We start from the raw sequence: 22,574 nt of genomic DNA, 5'->3' as shown, positions 1-22,574 counted from the left end.
CTATATTTTATACAGTTTTAGTAGTGAAAAAAAAAATGGTGCTATAAATTGAGTGATATTTCTGTCACTACACTACAGTAGTAAAATATACAAGGACTTTTAATTGAATTACGTTTCTACATAAACTAATACATTGTTACTAAGAAATAAAACTAACTGATTACAATAACAATTAACATATGCTCATAATGCAAATAATAATGAATTTTAAAGATTTATATTGTTAATAATTAAAAATTAATGACAACTTACTATTTTAAAGTTTTAAATTGGACCAATTAAAATCAACACACAATAGAGTATTCAGAATGTATCCGTCGATTTTGGTGGAAGCAAAGGCATTACAACTGCGCCGCATGGTGTCGTTACTATTGGTATTAAACTTAATGGTTCAGAGCTACGTCATATGATGTCACTAGTGTCGACAGTAAACGTGAATGCTTCCAGTTTTGTTCCAATAAGATATCGACGAGCACAGCTGAGATCTGGATGCCTATCATTCCTTACCCTAGCAGCAACGGGTATTTATGTATGTAATACATAACTTAATAAATAAATATTTTTATTCAAAAATTTCATTTTATAATTAAGTTAGAGTGTTCGTTGAAAGGATTGCGTTCTTTAGAGAATCGGTAGTTACTGACTGAAGCCGCCAATGGGTGATAACTGAGAAGCCTGGCGCTTTCGGCTACCAGAGACTCACTCCCTAGTAACTACAGAAATTACAATAGAAAAATATCACTGCACATGATTGTGATCTATGCGTAAACTTTTGTATTCTGCCTTTCAATCTAGTGAAGATCTGGGAGCTAATTTTCACTTAAATATTGATCATCGAAAAATTTCAATATTGCCTTGCTCGCCAATATTACAATTGTACAAATCTGAAAGCTTTATTTTCTACTTTAAGATATAGAACATGTAGCAGTTCAAGGAAAAGTACACTTTACACTGGTCACTCCAACACATTACGTTTTCATAACATGACACCATCGAATCTACAGTAATGTTGAACAAAATTTGTGTGTGTTGTTGCCATAGAAGTCTAAAATCGTGCTTAGTCTCTGATTACTTCGAACGATTCGTCTCCTCTTTAAGGTCATCTTTGGAAACCACACACGAGAACAAACGTTTCTTTCTTTCTTTCTTTTTAATGTTGAACACTATCAAGAAGGAAGCACTTGCTCAGAGCAAAGTACATGTTACATTAACCATCAAGAAGAAACAAGATCTGAATACCACTCTCTCATTACATCGAAATTACATGCATTTAAAACTTTTCATTATGTTTGAAGAAAACAAGATTACTTTTACGATTCTTTTCTTGTACGTATATTTCAAATTTTAGGAATGACTTTTAGGAATAACTGTCCGTAGTATGAAGAACAAATTAGTAGCTACCAATATATGTATGAATGTACGACATTACAGATCTCCCTTATATGAATAGCTTTAAGTAACATACCAGAAACTTGTTCCTCTTTTTGAATCAAAAGATCCAATATATTTCAGGCAAAAATTTTCTTGTAGGCCTTACATCTTGAGAACTACATATAGTGTAGCCAAACCAAAACTAAGAATTTACTCATTATCATGTACTTATTCCGTAAAAAATATGAAAACTTGATTTAGAGGCCGTTCAAAAAATTTGTGGTGCCTGATCCAAAAAATTCAATATATTTCATTGAACCAAACATTTTCTTATACGACTTATATCTGGAGAACTACATATAGTGTAGCCAAACCAAAACTAACAATTTACTCAGCATGATGTGCTTATTCCGTAAGAAATATAAAAAATCGATTTACGGACCATTCAAAAATTTTATGGCCCCTGATCCAAAAAATTCAGTATATTTCATTGAATCAAACATTTTCTTGTACGCCTTATATCTGGAGAACTACACATAGTGTAGCCGAACCTAAACTAACAATTTACTCAGTATGATGTGCTTATTCCGTAAAAAAATATGAAAACTCGCTTTAGGGACCGTTCAAAAATAGTGTGGCCCTTGATCCAAAAATTCAATATATAGGGTGTTTGAAAAAGAACTCCCTAGTTTTAAGTATAAATGTAATTGGGAAATGAATGAAAACTTACATCAATGAGTACATATCATGAAGGAGAATTCCTTCAAGTTATGTTTAATGTTGGTAGACTTTAACGTGGGATCCATTTGTGGCGCTATACACGTCGAGACGATATTACACTTCTCGCCACGTATTCACCAACATTTCAGGTGTAACTGTCCCAACCGCCGCGACGATTCTTTCCCGTTAATGATTGATGTCTCTGATGTTTTCACTGTAAACATTTTTTATGTGGCCCCAAAAGAAAATGTCCATTAGAGTTAAGTCTGCGCTCGTGGTGGTTAAGGTATTGGGCCAGCCCTGCCTTTCGATTTTATCAGTAGGTTTAATTTCATATAACAGTTGCAATTTGTAGGCGCGTAACTTAAGGCTTTTACGCACATCATAATACACAGTACCTTTAGGCACTCCTAATTGTAAACTGCGTCTGGCCAATGACTTCTTCGGGCTCCGAACACAAGAAACACGGATCTGTTCAACAACATCTTTAGAAGTTTTCGGTCTATGTGGTGATTTTGCTTTTAAAACACTACCGGTTTCCTTGAAAGACTTTAGCCAATGACGGATAGTTTTTGTTGTAGGTGGTTCACCACCATACTGACGTCTAAAATTACGTTGCACTGTTATAACTAATTTAGTTTTCACAAGCCATATAACACACTGCGCTTTCTGCTGCGGAGTGCACATTGTTGCTGAGTTGCTCTGCACTGCACGCCTACCTGGACTGAGGAAACAGAGGAAAAAAACAGCACTGATGCCATCTCAAGGTCAAGCAGACCTGCCAACTGCAGGAGAGCCAAACATGGAGAGTTGATGAATCAAACACAACAAACTAGAATAGTGTATGTCACTTTGTACAGATTCTAGGACACATTAAAACTAGGGAGTTCTTTTTCAAACACACTATTTCATTGAATGAAACATTTTCTTGTACGCCTTACATATGAAGGATTACATATAGTGTAGCCAAACCAAACTAACAATTTACTCAGTATGATGTGCTTACTCCGTAAAATATGAAAACTCGATTTACGAACCGTTCAAAAATTTTATGGCCCTTGATCCAAAAAATTCAGTATATTTCATTGAATCAAACATTTTCTTGTACGCCTTATATGTGGAGAATTACATACAGTGTAGCAAAATCAAAACTAACAATTTCCTCAGTATGATGTGCTTATTCCGTTAAAAATACGTAAACTCGATTTAGGGGCCGTTCAAAAATTTTGTGGCCCCTGATCCAAAAACTAATTCTTGGCCAAGATCGCAATCTTTTGATGTACTTTTTTGATCATTCCTAAAATTCTTGGCCAAGATCGCAATCTTTTGATCAATTTTTTGGATCATTCCTAAAATTCTTGTTGTTCATCTTTACTTAGTACTAATCTTCAATCAGCTGGGAAATTCACCCGTAGACCCATGCATTTAATCGATCTAGGTTTTGCATCTCATAACTTCAACTTCGCTTCCGTTTTTCGCATGGCATGAACACGTTTATGGCATTATTCTCTGTAGAAAATTTAAACTCATTTTCCCCTTTGAATACACATTTCAATCAACGTGAAATGAAAACTCTCACGTCGGTCCTAGTGCAAACTGTATTCAAACATTCATTTCAAATGGTTCACGGTTTCCTCTGATGATGAGACTGACAATCTCGAAGTCATTTATATATATATATATCTATATTTAGAAAAAATACAGATTGCCTCTCTTCTCTCGTTAAAACCAGAATTTCCGGAAATGCTGTGGCACATGTTCACTTGTTTTGTATAAAGAGCTTATACATCAAGTTTCATGCTCCTAATATGTCTCTAATCTTAAGGAATTTCGAGATATGTGCGTTTTATTATAACAATTGCAACGCTCATTTCTTTCTTCCCGCCGTTAGGGATGCGCACGAGACAAGGTTCGAGGCTGTCTCCTCTCGAAAACGTGCTGTAGAAGTGGTCTCGACTCTAAAAATATATATTTCTCTATTGGAAGAGCGATGTCTAGACTCGAATTTTGTCAGGAAAATTATGTCTCGACTCGTCTTGTGCGCATCCCTCGTTTTCTTCCTTTCTACGGAAAATATTTTTTAAAAAAGCTGAAACGTGTCGTTAATTATTTTAAATGAAAAGCCTAAATACTAAATTTCATGTCCATAACCTTAAATAATTTCGTGGTATGATCATCCTCTAATAACAACTGTAACCCTTCCTTTTTCTCCATCGTTTTTCTTCCCTTGAAGGGGAAATATTAATCAAAATGGTGAAACATGTGTCTAATTATGAAATGAAATCTTTACGTCCCACGGTTATGCCTGTTAGGCTAAAGGAGATGGTGATGATGAGAGATGAGTGAAATGGTGGAATGAAGAAAGTGGGAAGAAACGGGAGAACCCCGAGAAAACCCATGAGCACGATGTTTGTCCACATCAAAGTCCACACGGCGCGAGCTGGGATCGAACCAGGGACCCCAAGCACCAGAGGTGAACGCTCTACCACTGAGCACTCAATGCGCATGATGAGGCATCTTTCTCGATTCACTGAACTACGCACTACTTCATCTTTAGCAACTTTTTATAAAAGTCTAATAGCGCCTAAGATCGAATACTGTTCTCCTATATGGGCTATGGCAGCACCTACACATCTCTCCAGTCTTGATTCTATTCTCAATTTCTTTATCGCTATAGTACATCTTAGTGTTCCCGCACTTCGAATATTATCTAAGAAAGAACTCTTGCGACATTTTAATATCCAGACCCCGGGAGTACGCAGAAATATCTCTGACCTGAAATTTCTTCATAACTAATTAATGGAAACTTAAGATCGGAAACATTACTTCAAGAACTATCCTTACGTGTCCCTTTCCGCATAACACCCACCTATTCCATCTTGCTCGCCCTAGGTTGGCAATTATACAGCAGAGGTCTCTTTTTCACAGAATATCGAACCGTTAGCAATTAAACTAGTTTTGACGGAATAATATTACTTTTACACTCTTTTTTGACACTGTTTTATGTTGTTATTGGTTTTTTTCTCTTTCTTTCTTTTGTTAATATTTCCCTGTGTAAAATGGCAAAGTTATACTGTATCTGGGAATTTGTTCAGTAAATAAATAATGTATTTTTAAAAATTATTTTTAAAAGAAAGAAAGACAAATAAAGTAGCTGACATAGACAAAATCAAGTCTATAAAACTTCTGCTAACATTTGGTTTTGCAAGTAATACGAAGGATCACTATAGAATGACGAAAAAAACATGGTGTTTGAGCTTCATGGCTCCTGTAAATTGCCATGTCAATCTGCATGAGAAAGACGCAATAAATATAAATCCAATTTAATTTTATACTTTCGCTGTGAGTAGCCGAAGTGGTAAAATGTTTAAATCTATTATACAGGAGAGACAAACATATGATTATACCCAATTAATAGATATTTACCCTGCAACGCCTGCTTCAGGAGTCTGCATGAAATCATTATTTCCAGGCGCAGGCTGTTTTAAAATATTGCTTGAAGGATTAGGTGGCCTCAGAGCTGTAATATTTGGTAACACTGGAATCCTATGTTGAATATTACCTGGAGTTGAAGTTATACTTGGCTGTGACACAGAATTTGTTTTGTGTTGCACAGAGCCTAGAACAACATAGTATGATTAGATAATGAATCACATATACAGATAGAAAGGTGGAGTTCATCAAATATCAGTTTTAGCATAGTTAAGGTTAAAAATAAATAATTAGTTGAATAATAAAGTGCCGATACAATCTTTTTTTTTTTTTTTTTTTTTTAAAAAAGTAAACTTTTCTTTTAATAAACACACCAAAAACCGAAATTCAGCATACGTACTTAATATGTATGTTAAATAATGGTAATAAACATATTCCATGGTTCTGGATAATCACAATAACATTTAAAACATAGTTCTGACCAGAACAAAATGAATTATATTAATAACTATACGTTTCTTGTTACAGTTTCAAGGACCTAACGTCCTCTTCATCAGACATTTAGAAAAGACTACTTTGTTCTTTTTTGATTTTATATTCATTTATATAATTTTTAATTGTGGTTTTCATATATAAATGTAAATTTGTAATATGTAACAATATCATATTAATATTGTGTCTATAATTATTTTGAACTATTTTGAACCACTAGAAGAAAAATTAAGAGATAATGGAAGAAATCAGAGAAGAGCAAGAGACATACAGAATTAAGAACACGGAAGAATTGAAGAAGAAGCTAGATCAGATTAAGTGGAATCAGGAGGACTCGTTAATATTTAGTGTAGATGTTAAAGCCATGTTCACAAGTATAAAAAGAGATTATGTTATAAGGGCGATAGAAGAACAAATGGAAGGGAAAGTTATAGGTCAATGGAAAAAAGAAAAAGTTATAAGAGCGCTTAAGACGTTATGGGAAAATAGCTACTGTATAATCGGAGAAAGATTAGTAAGGATAAAAGAAGGTCTAAGCATTGGATCCAAGCTGAGTCCAGTTTTAGCGGAAACAGTGATGAACAAGTGGGAGAAAAAAGTGACAAAAGAAGCAAAGGGAAAGTTAATCTTTTTTAGCAGGTATGTATATGATTGTTTACGCATATGGACAGGGAGTAGGGATCAACTGGAGAAATATGTTGAAATCATAGAAGACGAAGAAAAAGGTATAAGGTTAGAATTAGAAGTAGAAGAAAACAAATCAATAAATTTTATGGATATGAAGATAGAGAAGAAAGGTGAGAAAGTAATTACCAGTTGGTATCATAAAACGTGTTGGGCAGGTATTTATTGTCACTGGAGAAGTGATGTAGACAAAGCAACTAAGAAGAACTTTATTAGGAACATGGAAAGGATGATAGAGAACATCAATAGTGAAGAAGAGGGAAGGAAGAAAGATTTGGAAAAGTTATATAAACAACTTAAAAGTAATGGATATAAGATAGAACAGATAAAAGGAAAGAGAAAAGAAGAAATTATAAAAAAGAAAGAAGAAAAAAAAGACATGGTATGGAATTCAGAGCATAGGAGAAAATACGGAAGTAATAAAGAAGTTATTAAGAGAAAGAGGTATTGAGACACACAGAAAAAGAGGAGAAACGTTGTTGAAGTGTATAAGGAAGAAAAAGAAAAGGAGGGAAAGCAATATAGAAGAGGAAGAAGAAGGAATTATCTATGAAGTGAAATGTAGTGAGTGTAACATGAAATACATAGGGGAGACGGGAAAAAGACTTATGGACAGATTAAAACAACATAAAGATGATGTTCGAATGAAAAGAGAAAATAACGCTATTTACAAACATGTAAAAGAAACGGGACATACGATAGATTGGGAAGGGGCTAGAGGTTTAGAAAGAGAAAAAAGAAAGATTATTAGGAAGTGAAAAGAAACGAGAAGAATAAAGAAAGAACAAGAGGAGAACTTAATGAACTGGACAAGTGGTATAAATATACATGAGCAATGGGAGATATTATTAGAAGTTATAGAAAAGTAAAAAGAAAAGTACATAAAGGATATTAGTGCAATTTGAATAATTCCAAACCTATGTTATATTATTTTATATAAATATCAATATAATTATAAAATTGCATTGACAATTAACATGTATTAACAATGTATTAATATGATATTGTTACATATTACAAATTTAAATTTATATATAAAAACAACAATTAAAAATTCGACGAACCGTTGATATGGCGATTCCTACCTTTTTACTATCTTACCACGGATTCCTTCGTTTAATCGAGGCTCTCCTTCCTGGACCCAGATGGGATAGTTGAAGAAGGCTCTACCAAATGGATAAATATAACAGATACGGACCTTCCAGAAATCAGCAAAAGAGGTTCTCAGGCACCAATAGCAGTACATTTCCATAAACTTCTCTTACAATCCGTTGCTGTTCCAGAGGATAAAGCTAGACTTCTTGCTGCGTCATCTCGCCATGCTGGTGCATGGTTAAATGCATTACCTTCTCCCCAATTAGGTCTTCACATGTCTAATGAAACCTTTCGAATCGCAGTAGCCCTAAGGCTAGGTTCCGCTGTTTGTGAGCCACATCGCTGTCCAGCTTGCGGGGATCAAGTTACCCAACGCGGCCTGCATGGCCTCTAATGCATGAAGAGCATAGGCAGAAACACCAGACATTCATCTGTTAATGACATCATTTTGCGAGCCCTCACGACGGCAGGAATTCCTTCGATTCGTGAACCGTCAGGCTGTTTTCGTTTCGATGGTAAACGATCTGATGGCATGACATTAATACCTTGGATGAGAGGCAAATCTCTAGTATGGAATTTTACATGTTCGGACACATTCGCCCATTCAAGCCTCCCACTGACCGTTGTGAATGTTGGAGAAGTTGCTAGACGTAGAGAGGCAGAAAAGGAAAGGAAATACAATAATCTCCTCGATACATTTATATTTGCTCCAATAGCTATCGAGACCAGTGGAGCATGGGGGGTTCTAGAAGCCTTGATTTTATCAGAGAGGTAGGCAGACGCATATCTATCGTTTCTGGAGATGTTCGTTCAGCATCCTTCTTATTCCAACGTATATCCATTGCGGTTCAACGTGACAACGTTTCGTCAGTTCTTGGTACGCTGCCGCCTGGAAGGGAACTGGAGGAGGTGTTTCTTCTCTAGTACAACAGAAACAAGCGAATAATAGAATAATAAAAATAACATATCAGCGTTCAGAGAAATTTAACAGTATTTTAGGTTTAAACTTTAAATATTGATCTATCCACCTGTAACATAATATTTATTCAAATTGCGTTTGCTCCTTAGAAATCATGTTTAAATTTCATTGTTGTTATTGTTATAAAATATTAATATAAAATGAAGCATTAAAATGCAATTGTAGAGATCATCATATGTATATTCACATTATTATTTCCTGTATTTCCTGTTATTGTTTCGTTTTTCGGCTTTCACATGCTTTTCTGTTATTGTTTCGTGTATTTTCTGTGTATATAGGAGAATACCCTGTATATTTTGAAATTCACTATCCTAAGCAGTATACTAAATATCTATTAGTGTTTTCAGTTTTTTCTGTGTATATGCAAAATATCCTATTCGTGTTTTTCCTACTTATCTACATTATGTAGCTTATTATTTTGTATTTCAATTAGTGTTTCTGTATTTGTGTGTCTGTTTGCTCAGTGCATTGATGGATATATGTAACAATATTTAACAACAACTTAATTTTCAATAATGAAGTAAATATACAATTAAAAATTATATAAATGAATATGCTAGCTAACTAACGGCTGAGGAAGATTTGCTGTCATCTGTCTTTTCTAAATGTCTGATGAAGAGGATGTTAGGTCCTTGAAACTGTAACAAAAAAACGTATAGTTATTAATATAATTCATTTTGTTCTGGTCAGAACTGTGTTTTAAATGTTAAATAATGGTAAAATGTATGTTTTATCTTTCTTTAAAAAATCAATAATTTTATTTTGTAAAATAATCGTAGTTAAAGTTTTAATTAAGTTATTAACTGTATCATAAAAAGTTACTTATATAAGTATGGGTCAAGGAAATATAAAAGGTTTCTTATGATTAATACAATAAACTTCAAGGCTTGTTCTTTCTGTTAGTAATTTTGATTTGTGAACCAATTTGAAGTAGTGAATTTGAGGTCTGCTTTCATCTAAGTGTTTAAAGAAGCTTAAAAGGGAAAGGCGACAAAATATTTTTATCATGAATACGTTCTTTAATTCTACTTTCAATGTTAATGTGTGTACTTACATTCATCATCTATTAGTATTATGTAAATTTTCTTATAAAGCAGAAAACAATTTGTAAGAGTACTTTAGATAAACTTTAATTTTATTAAGCAATATAACCGAGCCATATCATTTTGGTTAACTGACAATTTATGATGAATCTGACATAAGCATGAATAAATGAATACAACATTTTTTACCAAAGAAGAATAAGAACCTTATATAAGCAACAGGAATTTTCAATGAGTTTCTCAATGAAACGAATAATAAAAACCTTAAAATCAAATATTTGCTTTCATTTTTAAATGACCACAAAACTTTTACAATTTTAAAAGATTATAACCAGTTAATTCTATGTATTGCTCTCATTTGAACGCTATCCTAAGATTTGTATATCTCAATACTTACTTTGAGCAGGTGGTCTGAAATTTGGTCTCAGAACTGGTTGATTTGGCGGTGCAGGTTCACTTGGTGGTGGTGGGGGCCTGATATGACCAGATGGTCTTTGCCCTGGAATACCTGGTGCAGCACGTACTGGCGCAATTCCTTGTGGTACCTGAGGAGCAGTTCTGCTTGGTATTGAGCGCTCACGCGACACAGGCTTATGCCTACTTCCATGTAAGTTCCGAGTCACATTACTCACAGATCGTCTTGCTTGTGGTCCTGTAAAGTAATATATTGTAATTAGTTAGGAACAATAGATTGGTTCTGCGTAATTCATAGATAATTTCTGGAAAACTGAGTCTTGTTTAATAAAGTTTTAAAATATGCATATCATTTCAGACAAAAATTATCGAATTTGTTCCTAAATAACGTCTATGGCCTATTTAAACAACTTTCTAGCATCCAAAATTGTAGTCACCCTACTTTGTAAACTTAGAACTTTCTACATAAATTTACATGAAGTTAATTTCTAAAGCTCGTCTCCCAGGGTTGAGATCTAAATATCCTAACATAAGGAGAAAATGACTGATTTACTTCATTCCAACAAAATCATTATATTCAGCAAATTAATTTTTCAATCGCTAAAAAGTTCCATATATTTAAGAAACCCACACGTCTCTTTCTCACATTCGAAAATGGCCTTCAATCAAATTCATGAAAATCATCAGAACCGTTTTCAAGATGCGAGTATATTTTTCCTACAGACGGATCTAAATGAGGTATTAAATAAGTATGCTCCAACTAAACCATTCTCTCTTGTTCACAGGTGTTCACCAAATTTCATTAAAATTGTGTGAGCTGTTGAAAAACTCTAGGCGTCTCCCAGATCTCTGCCCTGAAAAGAACTTTTTTCCTACAAACGTCCCTAAAATGGTCTAGCTAAAATGAGTGTTGGGACCTAGTTAAATCGCTTTTCCAGATCTTTTTTTTTTTTCTTTCTTTCTTTCTTTTCGTAAAAGCCGCTTCAAAATATGATTGAAGAGGCCAAAAAGTGTTTTTCTGTAGACGACTCTAAATTGAATCCTCTCAAAATTAAGGCCTAGGTAAACATCACTTTATTGTATGAGAACACACTTTTCAATCGTTATCCTAAACAATATGATGATCATGGCAGCCGGATTGGGTTAGTATCTCTGGGATTTTTGTAGGAAAGTGTATACAGAAATAATCCACATAACTGATAAATTTATAAATGCTATTACGATTGTTCTAGGTGTCATCTCTGACAAAATACTACCTAGTAGAATGAATGACTTTACTCAAATGTAATTTAAAGAGTAAAAATACTGATTGATCGGAATCGAAAGCGTTTCTCAGCTTATCGTACAAAAGTGTAACTAGTTTGACAAAGGACTCACTCGGTGGTGTAATGGCAGCCCTCTAGCGCGGCAAGCTAAAGACTCCAGCTCGACCCTAAACTCTTTCCAGCCTTAGAAAAAAAGTAGATGTAAACAAATCCACCTGACTACTAGTAAATTGGTGATCAGTGATTGGTTGTTGGTCTCACTGCACTAGTATCCTACCGCAATATAATCCCTACTAAACTAATAATTTCAAATAAAAATATCGGAATTTATCCTGCATTTTGTGATAATAAACGCAATATGTATAATATTTAACAAAAGATGTAGCTTTATATCAACCTCATCCGTAATTCGACATACAGTATTTACTGCGCATGCGTATGTGATCGCGCGCCGACCCTGCTCATTTGAAATTGTAGAATGCACAGTTCCATGGCGATGGTGGGTAACAATACTCAATCTTCGTCTCGTGTTATAAAACAGAAAAGAGGACAACAGGAACAGCAAAAATCTCGTTTATATGACGATTTAAGAAAATATATATTTCGAACGTAACAGTAGTCATTGTCAGTGCGTTAATTATTTAATTACCTACCAACCGTAGCCTTACACTTTGGAAATTTTGCGATGACACCTAGCAGACGATCTTGCTGTTCATGTCTTTCGCCGCCGAAAGACTTTAGACCCAGTCGGATATATTCACCCACTGAATTTCACTGTATTATACGCCTCTGATGACAGTCAGACTTTCTTGCATGGGATGGGGAAATTATATAAGTTACACAAGTGGGTACCCCATACGTCGTCAGCAGCTAACACGAAACAACGAGTGACCTCTTTCTCCTTGATCACTCAGCACCTGAACACATTTATCTTTGAGCGCTTGTTCACTGATGAAAATTGGGTTCCCTATGACACTCTCAAGCATACCAGACTGGTTGTCGCAACATGGCACTGTTCCTCACACCTCAAGACCACCTCCGCACCCATGAAAGCTTATGCTCTCTGTATGATAGAATACCTGCAAGTGGTGCAATACGAGCTCCTTCTATCTGGTTAGACCATCACTGCTATCCTCTACTCTCAGCAGTTGGATAGGGTACATCGTGTATTGCGGTAGAGGGAGCTGGCATTGCTGAATCGCAAGGGTGTGCTGTTCCTGCAGGACAACATCAAGCGACACGTGGCAAAGAGGATAAGGGAGACCCTTCAGCAACTTGCCCGAGAGATATTTGTGCCATGCACCAAATTCACTGTAGCTTGTGCCGACAGATTGCCACCTATTTCATTTCCTCAACAACCACTTCCGTGGGAGATCCTTCGCAAATAAGGGAGTCCTGCAGGTCGCACTCGCGGACTTCTTTGCACTCACAACAGCGATCACCAGGGTATGGTGCAGCTGCAGCAACGTTCACAAAAGGTGTTGGATGCTGATGAACATTACCTCGAAACCTAAAGGTACGTACTGTTTACTGTATTGCTCTTTCTTTATCAGTGCTATACAACGGCAAGAACTGTTTTGGTTACTTTGAAATAATAATAATAATAATAATAATAATAATAATAATAATAATAATAATAATAATAATAATAATAATAATAATAATAATAATAATAATAATAATAAAAAAAAAACTTACTAGAGTCTTTAGAGAGGCCTGAGCCAATGAAGACGTTGAGGACTTTTCCTGAAGGTTTTAGTACAGCTAGATTTCCTGAACCTTCGAAAAATTTCACCTGTCTTGTTCCTCCACCTCCCCAACCTTCCTTCTTCACTTTGAACTCCAGGCTGAAATTGTCAATTTTATCACTTATAAACACATATGTAACATACAGTCAACTAAGTATGTATCATACTTAAAACTAACCTTTATATATATACATTCAGTTAATTTATAACTACTTAAAACAAGCCTTGTTATGCATATATGTAGAGTATATTACGTACGTACCAGAATTTATCATTACCTTTAAGAACTCTCATTTAAAAAAAAAAAAAAATGATATATTTTTGTGATCACTTCGGATGTCTATCAGAATCTCTCGTCATTTTTTTCCCTTTAATTACTTTCGTAGTCCTCGACATTAATACAATCTGAATTTCACAATTAATACATCATACTCAGGATTTTCGTTTGACCCAGCTAAGTTTACCCATTCTTTTCAATGCCGTAATATTCCTGGTAAGAAGGGTTTAAGCCGAACAGCGAGCAATTGTTGATTGACGAATGTATAGTCAACACATTGCTAGTCGAACTGCTGCTGTTCTTGAAATTTTTAGACCAAAGTTTAATTCTTCTTTGAGACAGATCCTCATTTGATCACATGAACCGGATTAACAATGCACTACCAATGTCATCTGGTTTATTCCAGTGGTCACTCATTTACATACTTAGTAAATTCGGCACTGCTTGACTTCAGAATTGGGCTTGAGAATTCGGGTTTTTGCAGCACTAAATCTTCGATTAAACTTGAAGAGTAAAATGTGTCGGAAGTGTTCATTTTTTCTACTTAACACTCCATACTGATTAGCCTTGAAAATAGCCAAAACGAGCTAACTCCTCTTCGTAATAATCAAGCTCCAAACTGAAGAAAAGCAATTGAATAATGAGCAACAAAGATTTTACACTGTCACAAAAATTACAATAAAAAAAAGTGAAGGAGACTGATAACAATGAAGTTAAGTAACCTACTAGTATTTCGTAACCGTTAAGTCATTTGATCAATCCTTTGTGCCAGTTGTCACCAGGATTACCTCAATGACACTCTACGGAAAAGTTACGATAGAAAGAAGACTAGTTAATTCTGTTTGTTCCTAATTTTAAGAGTTATCACGCCCTTAAATGTTCTCTTGGATTCAGTTGTAATGGATTGTGGTTGGTGAGTTTTTTGGTGTTTAGAATCCCGCTCAGCACTTCAGCTATATAGGACGTGAACTTACAGCTTAACATGATACCCGAACCACATGAGCTCTCAATGGAAATTGTACCCGATTTCCCAGCACCAAACACTAATCTTTCGGCCACAAAGAAACCCCTGAAGCATATTACGAATGAAAAGAAAAAATAGCTATTATATTACACTTTATTCAAATGCGTATTAATCTAGATAGGGAGGATTTTTTCTTGCATTTTTGATTATATATTATTTATTTTAACAATGAGCGTAACAAAGGACATTTTTGAAGAACTCACAAGGACGTCGGCTTTATATACGGTCACTAGTGCAGTTTGCAATTCTTATATAGTACTATACGCATTTTCTACGTTTCATTATATTGTTGCCAGGCTCTCTAGGGGTACCTAATTTTGCGTATAATACACTAAACTAAAAAACTGTTTGTCTTGTATTCAATTACAAGCCAGTTGTTTATTTGTAAAAAAAAAAAAAAAAAAAAAATCCTGATGAAATGTAATACAAATTTCTTTTTACTTTATCGTATTTTGATTATATATTTTACAAACTATGGTTACCCTGTTTCATACAGTGGTAATTTGTGAAAAAGCTCACAAAAATTGTAAATAATTACTTGATACTTATGTTTTATATACTATTGGACAATGCAAATAGAATTCTTTCTTGTAATCAACACTTTGATTTGTTTATACTTTAGTGCAATAGTTCAGAAAACATCTTACATGGAATCCTATGTTACCTTTCAAGCAGAGAGTTGTGATTTTTGTGTGGCATAGTCTACATCTCGCCCGTTTGTTTGACGGAGTACCTAATAGTCAATACCATCATCACAAATTTCTTCTTTGAGGTCTTTCGATGGTCTAGCTCTGGATTTCGATAATGACAATTTCTTCGTAACAGTGAACAATCAATATTAGGCCAGACAGCTAGCTGGTCGAGATTACCACCATGAAGTCTGAGCAACTGCCAAGCATTTTGTACTGAAACATCAATCAAAAGGCACAAAAGCCTGAAATACCATTCTTTATCACTAATAGATATACAACAAAATACAACGCAATATTTTGACTACAACTTCCATGTTTTTGTTATACACATAGAAATGTGTGGTTGTAGCACACAAATCAGTTTATTCTCCTTTTGTGAAAATCTAGAAAAATCATGTGTTGGATACACTGTCAATGCGTTTGAGATCGTTGTAATAATGTTATCGTCATTCTACTCTGCCAGTATGTTTCGATTTTTCTTTACTTATATATTTTATTTTTTTATTTTTATTTATTTATTTATTTATTTATTGAACAGAATTCGACAAATCATCGCTCTCGCTGTCTCTTTTGTATTCTTTGGTAGAGGACATCCTCTTGTACGATCTTCACTTATGGTACCCGTCCTTTTTATATTTAAATTTTGAACTTCTGATAGCAGCTAAAAAGACATGAAATAATTATCGAAAAATGTAGAAATTAAAATTGCCTAAAGCTCGTTAACTTTCTTCATATTTCGAAACGACTTGAGTTCCAACAGGATGTTTATCGCCTTCTTCACCACGTATTTTCGAAAACTTATCTTCTTTGTCCAGGTTGTTGTTGTGACCTTGTGACACATGTATAAAATGGGTATCATAAATTGAATCTGTTACGAGAAAGAGAGAGCATTTACAACAAGCTCAATGCGGGTATCAGCGATCTGTTCCAACTGTATAAATCTTCTGGAAATATCAACACAATCACTAAGTAACACAACACTAATAAAATTCCTTATTTCTTCTTTTGACATAACTTCCAGAAGGTTCCTTTTTGCTGCATAGAGATTACGCTATTATTTACAAAAAGTTCAACTACTCACGGTCAAAAAAAGAAAGAAAAAGTTCAAAATACGTTGTCGAAGATAAATAATTCGCTTCACTTCACAGACCATTCTGTTGGTATTTCTTCAAAACCAGCCTGTGTCCATGAATACTTTTTCTTATCCTTTTCTTGGGAGTTAGGAGCAACGTCCGGTATTCTACTTCATCACAATGCTGAAGTGCGTATATATCTGCTTCTGTTTCTGCTTGTAACTGACTTTCTGGTAATTGTCGATATTGGTGATACTTCGTCTCCAGAATCTTCGTTTGACTTCATCACAAGCACTACTTTGAGGTAAAAAATCTTACATCAACACCATTAACATCAGATGGCAGACCGTCCTCCTCGAGTAAAATATCAAAACATTCAACTTAAAATACGCAACAGTTCATTCAGTTGCAAAATAGTAGTTTCTGCAATATATAAATTACCGTATGTATCCTTATAAGCCCGGCGACCTCTATATCTCTTTGCCTATATTCGATGCAAATGCATTATTACTATAAAAATTTTCCTTTTCAATCACAAACTATGGAAATCCATTACACTTTTTGGTTGCGTACTAAAGACTTGCTACACAGACACCACGCGATGCACTGAACGCACGAAAATAACTACACACACGACAAAGCCTATTCGGAAATTTAGCGTGCCTATCACCTATCAGGAAAAAACTGCAAAATATCTACGAAATGGTATGTTGTACCGTACGAAGTGTCCTACCATGTAGAACGCGGGTCTTATCGAGGTTAATAAATAAATAAATACATAAAAACAAAGAAAAAGAAAACTTACCTGTTTGAAAACCTAATGTTCAAATCGCGATTAAATCTTGTTTTGTACTGTTTATTCAGTAGAGAGAGGAATTCAGTCTTGAAAGTAACCTCTAGAAGGCTGTCGTAGTCATTCTTCATGTGAATAACAACAAAATCATCCTAGAGAAAAAAATTCTTTGTAAGAGTAAAAGAGATACGTTTTAAGAAAGTATTATTTTAAAATGTGTGCTCATGAAACTGGTAATATTTTATCAGCCTAAAATACATATTTCACACACACACACAAAATCATTATCATATACAAAATCAATTTTCTTATGCATGTTTTTGGTTACCAGCCAATTACAAGAAGTTATCCGATATATCGAAGCTAAAACTCAATCAATGCAAATACTCTTGATAGCTGTAGAAGGAATAAATGTACCAGATAATTATTTTTGAACTGTGGCGCCTCTCCACACTCATTCCTGGTAATCAACAACAAACATAACTGCTGGTAGGATTAAATTCTTTCCATTCTTAAGTTAACATTTTACACAACTAAATCAGGCGAATTACTAGTTTACTATTACTGGTCACCTTTAGAACTAAAATATTGTATAAAATTTGACACTTCCCTATGCATAATTGAAGCTTCGTACATAAAAAAATAAATAAAAATTATTTAATTAATTAATAATAGTAATGAAAAATTAAAAAGTTGCTGAACACTGTAATAATTATACATAATATTTCACTTCAACAATAATACCTTCTGTATTCAAGCACAAATGAGAAAAAGTATCGAAGAAGCAAAAATCTATTTTCTTAGTTTCCTATTACAAAAAGGCATGTTAATGCTGTGATCGAATAATTAAAATATTTAACAAGTATAGGAAGGGGCGCCAACTCCGGAAGTGCTCTGGTGCTAAAGCACACCCAGAATTTTTGTGATGTGCTCAGCACCAAAACTGAGAGAAGAAAATAAGAAAAGAGAAGAAAGGAAAGCAGAGATAAATTCTAATCTTTCGCTGCATTTCTTAAATGGTGGTAGGGCCCGACTTTAAAGCGGAAAGGGAGAAAGGAAGTACAGCGAAACGTTCTTACACCACCCGTGAAGAATGGCGTGACGGAAGCAAAGATAGGGGTTAGAGCCATAGAATCTTTCTGATTACATCGCCATACTCTCATTCAAGAATATTTTCCACTCTACAAAAACTCAATTTTTTCATTCAAAAATACCTGAAACTGCATTTTCAGGAGAGACAAGTTTCAAAAATTTTTGGGAATGGTCTGTGAACCCCGCTAAGCCTATGGTATAACGTCCTAGATCACTTCTGTTGTGAACTGTGAATTAGAACACCTCCACTAATACTCAAAACTCGGCGCTCCTAGGTATACGAAGCGAAAAATGAAATGAAATCTTAAGTTTTACGTCCCATGGTTATACCGGAGAGGCTAAAGGAGACGACGATGATGAGAAATGAATGAAATGGTGGAATGAAGGAAGTGGGAGAAAACTGGAGAACCCCGAGAAAACCCACGCATATGGTGTTTGCCCACCATAAACTTCACTTGGTGCGAGCTGGAATCGAACTAAGGACCCCATGAACCAGAAATGAACGCTCTACCACTGAGCATGTATGAAGCGAATTAAGGTTTATTTAGTATATGTACTTACGTTCGCTATGTGTACATTAAGGGATGGTGCGAATAAATACTACTCTCTCATGGATGTAACATACTTCCATGGACGGCTGCGCAGGAAAAGATTCACAAACAAATAAAATAAGACGAATAATAATATCTATCGACTTGTAAGTATTGTACTAGGTAAACACCGAAACGACCATCGGTAAGAAAACGAATCAGGTACACACGACTCAACAGAGTTTTACTTTTAAATATATGCAGATTTACATAACTGTCGTGAAAGAAACAAGTATTTAAACCAAACAAGGAGTCCGGAGATATAACAGAAACTACAAAAGCAATCACTGATCCACCTTAATGAGTTCTAAGTATTTTAATTCTTCACATTAAAATGGTAAAAGATACCTGAAAAGTACTCAGTGACACATCGCTGATGTTCTCGAACTCCAGTTTTCTCTTCACGACTTCCACGTATTTTCCTTTCTCGGGACCTTTTTTTATTTGTTCTCTTCCAATGAGATAAAGAGCACGTCCGGTTAAGACAAGGTCGCGCCTCGTATGCTGAAAAACAGTAAAAAAATCTCAATTAAGTAAAAAGTATCAATCATAAGAATACCATACTTATCTAAAATACTTGATTATATTTCGTGTATAGGTTTGATACCCACTTGAAATTAAGTTATAGATCAGATAATCTATGTTTCACTGATCATATATGCTCCAATATATATACTAATTTGTCATATTAGATTGTCACATATATAGGCAGATTTGTTTTTAACTCTTTCAGCTCTCTAGAATGATAATAGAATCAGGCGCTATCCTTACCATTAACAAAGAAAATGGGCATCAGCGGCTTATATCTGCGTTCTATAGGTGAAGTGTAAAACTTAGGTAGACTACGGAAATCGTTACTTTTGGTGCGGTCCGATTTCAAACCTTATCAGCTTTCCGATGCGTTTCCTACTATTTTATCATTATTTCACCTCCACGAACTTACATTTAGCAATCTGTTTCGGTTAATATAAGAGCATAATGAAGGAGAATTGAAGATTTTATTTTGGGAAATTGTGAAACTTAACTTCTTCAAAAAAAAAAGAATAGTGGTTACTTACACTTGCGGTAAATTCCCCCTCAAAATAATAATAATAATAATAATAATAATAATAATAATAATAATAATAATAATAATAATAATAATAATAATAATAATAATAATAATAATCGACTGGGTAAAAATTACTGTACATCATCACAACTTTATGATATAAGACTTCACATTAGTTGTGCATTTGAAGATCGCAGTATTTAAATAAACTTATTAATATGTATGTATTTTCTTATTAGTCATTATTTAATGCCATTAGTCTTTTGCCTTTGTTGCCAATCCATGCTAGCTTTTCATATGTTTTATACATAAACGTATGTGTTTTATAAAATTTAGAGTTCCCACTGAAATTCTGGTATTGATTTCACTGGCTCTCCCCATAATTCCTAAGACCAAGTAAATAAATTTTTCCTGATTCGCGACATTGCAAATATTTTATCGTGACTTAAGCTTCCCTGGTTATCAAGGTACTGAGGACGAAGCACAAACGTACAACTTCCTCAGTGACCTTGGTAATTATTTTGCTCTAACTGGCTTACTGAATGACGCACGCTTGTCATTTATAAGCAGAACTTTAAAAGGACAAGCCTTACAAGGATTTAAACTAATGCGACACAAGATCACAACTTATCAACGGTTTGTGACCCTGTTTCGAGAAACATATTTGAGTTACACTGCGTACTAATCTTATCAGCCACTTTGATCGGAAGTTGCACAGAAATCCCTCAGAGCTTCTCTTAAATATTCTCCGTCAAGTTTCTATGTTGGACCCCCTGATGGAAGAATGTTTACCTAAAAACTCCCTCAATACGTTTTTCCTATAATTATTACGGCCAAACCGAAGTCTCTCACAGAATTATTGGCGGTCGTGAGCGAGGTTCAATTCTCAAATCATGAGAAAGAATTTAACAACGCAGAAATCTTAACATGTTGCATGTGTCAACTGACAAAAGAAATTATACCCGTCCTCGTAAAACTAACCGAAGGAACATTCATTTGCAAGTTCTGTACACACGGAGTCAAAGAAAAAGGTTGAAAAGCAGGACAAATGGAAACAACAACTCAACTTCCAGTTCCAACCGTAGACGAGAAGGTTGCTCACCTCGATCTGAGAGGTATTCTTTTGAGAATCAACAGAATAATTCCAAGACACAGTGCGGTTCAAGAAGAAATGCCTCAATCAATTACCAGAACGTAAACAGGGGAAATAATGCATACATCCCGGAAGAACAACTGGAAGTGCTGGAAACTTATGACACAAGCAGTTCGAAGGTTGCTAATCTCAAAGAAATGTACGAGACAATATCGGAAATAAATGAATAAAGTCTCCAAGCTATAAATTAAAAAAAAAAAAAAAATCTGTGTATACTCGTAAACAGTAATTGTCTTTATATTTTAGAAGATAAGGAAATACAAGAATCTTTAGAAACTCAAAATTATCGATTATGGTTGGAAAGATGCCAGAAAATTAAAAGCCTTTTGAGAATTAAGTCTAGTAATGAAGCAATTGAAGAAAGAAGGGAGAAAGGTGTATTTAAAGAGTCAAATACAACCTTTGATAACCTTTTGAACACTAATGATGATCCAATAGTAGGAATAATATGATGACATTACGAAATCAATTTAATATAGGCTCAAGCGGTAAATCCCTTATTAGATTGTGGTGCAACCACTTCTGCTATAAGCATGGGTTATGGGATACAGTACAAGGTTGCCAACCATCACCTGAAAGAGAGGAAAGGGTCTATTTCCAACGCGTAGAAAAGTGTGTTTCAAGAGACAGGTCAATACAGAGAACCCCACACTGAAGTTGGAAGAAATAAAATACGCAACTCCCAGTGAAATGGAATAGAGTGTTGTCGCCAGTTGAATGACTAAAAATAGATACAAAAGCCATTATAAAGGATATTCGTGATTATGTCAACAGTTATGAAGGACTAACTATAACACAAGGGGCTTAGCTAGCGTTTCTGTTAAACAAACACAAACAAACATTTTTAACGAAAAACAGGAACTTTACTCTCTGGCGCAGTGAGACTATATGAAAGATGCTGGTTTTTCAAGCAGGAGTACCAGATGAAGTATGCAGTAATTGATATTAATAGTTAGAATAAATAGGAGTACTCATGTTTTTGGAAAGTACCGCGAAGTGTATATTTTGTCAATTTCCATTGCCCTCTTTCGTTTCTGCTTTTAAAAACCTTGAATTTTCATGCTTATATGGAAAAAGAAACTAAAAGATGATTGTAGTAACTGGTAGGCGAGGCTTATCAAACCTGCTCAGAGAGCAGACGAATGGCTACCAGTACACCAGGAAATGATCTGTTCCTCTATATATACAATATATAAATGATATATGTAATAAAATATATGTAACCACTTGTACTTAAACAATATATAAGTGTAACCCAGTTTATTACGTAGTAATAAGTAAAACTGTAGTAACCGAGCAGAAGTTTAAAACCAGGAACTACACGTCACTGTACCCATGATTGTTTCATATTTCCTCCGCTAGAGAAGGTCCTTGCCTAGATAAGCGCGAACCAGACTATTGTCACATGGCGCTGGAAATAAGCAGATAGCAGCTTTCTTTCTTCTACGTGCCTCTTTGACGATCCCTCGTTTAAACTACTTCTTACGATGCTTTCCATCTTGGAATGAGACTCCACTACTGGAGAAATATGATCACATCCTTAAAATGGGTCTGGAGTCAATTTTAAACTGCTCCTTAAGCGACGA

General features: G+C 34.7%; 1 protein-coding gene across 1 annotated transcript in view; it reads right to left on the bottom strand.

The window, feature by feature from the left end:
* LOC145678365 (unconventional myosin-Ie-like) overlaps positions 1-22,574 on the bottom strand; it is a 327,951-nt gene that overhangs the window by 8,863 nt on the left and 296,514 nt on the right. The window contains exons 18-22 of the mRNA XM_081748425.1: positions 19,133-19,288; positions 17,115-17,254; positions 13,194-13,342; positions 10,214-10,468; positions 5,518-5,710 (exon numbers count right to left, since the gene is read on the bottom strand). Coding sequence (XP_081604551.1) covers positions 5,518-5,710; positions 10,214-10,468; positions 13,194-13,342; positions 17,115-17,254; positions 19,133-19,288 — 893 coding nt within the window. The remainder of the gene's footprint in view (positions 1-5,517; positions 5,711-10,213; positions 10,469-13,193; positions 13,343-17,114; positions 17,255-19,132; positions 19,289-22,574) is intronic.

This window comes from Thermobia domestica, chromosome 2 (genome assembly GCF_964235325.1).
Source record: "Thermobia domestica chromosome 2, izTheDome1.hap1.1, whole genome shotgun sequence".
NCBI classification, from domain to species: domain Eukaryota; kingdom Metazoa; phylum Arthropoda; class Insecta; order Zygentoma; family Lepismatidae; genus Thermobia; species Thermobia domestica.
This window is presented reverse-complemented; position numbering and strand designations above follow the sequence as displayed.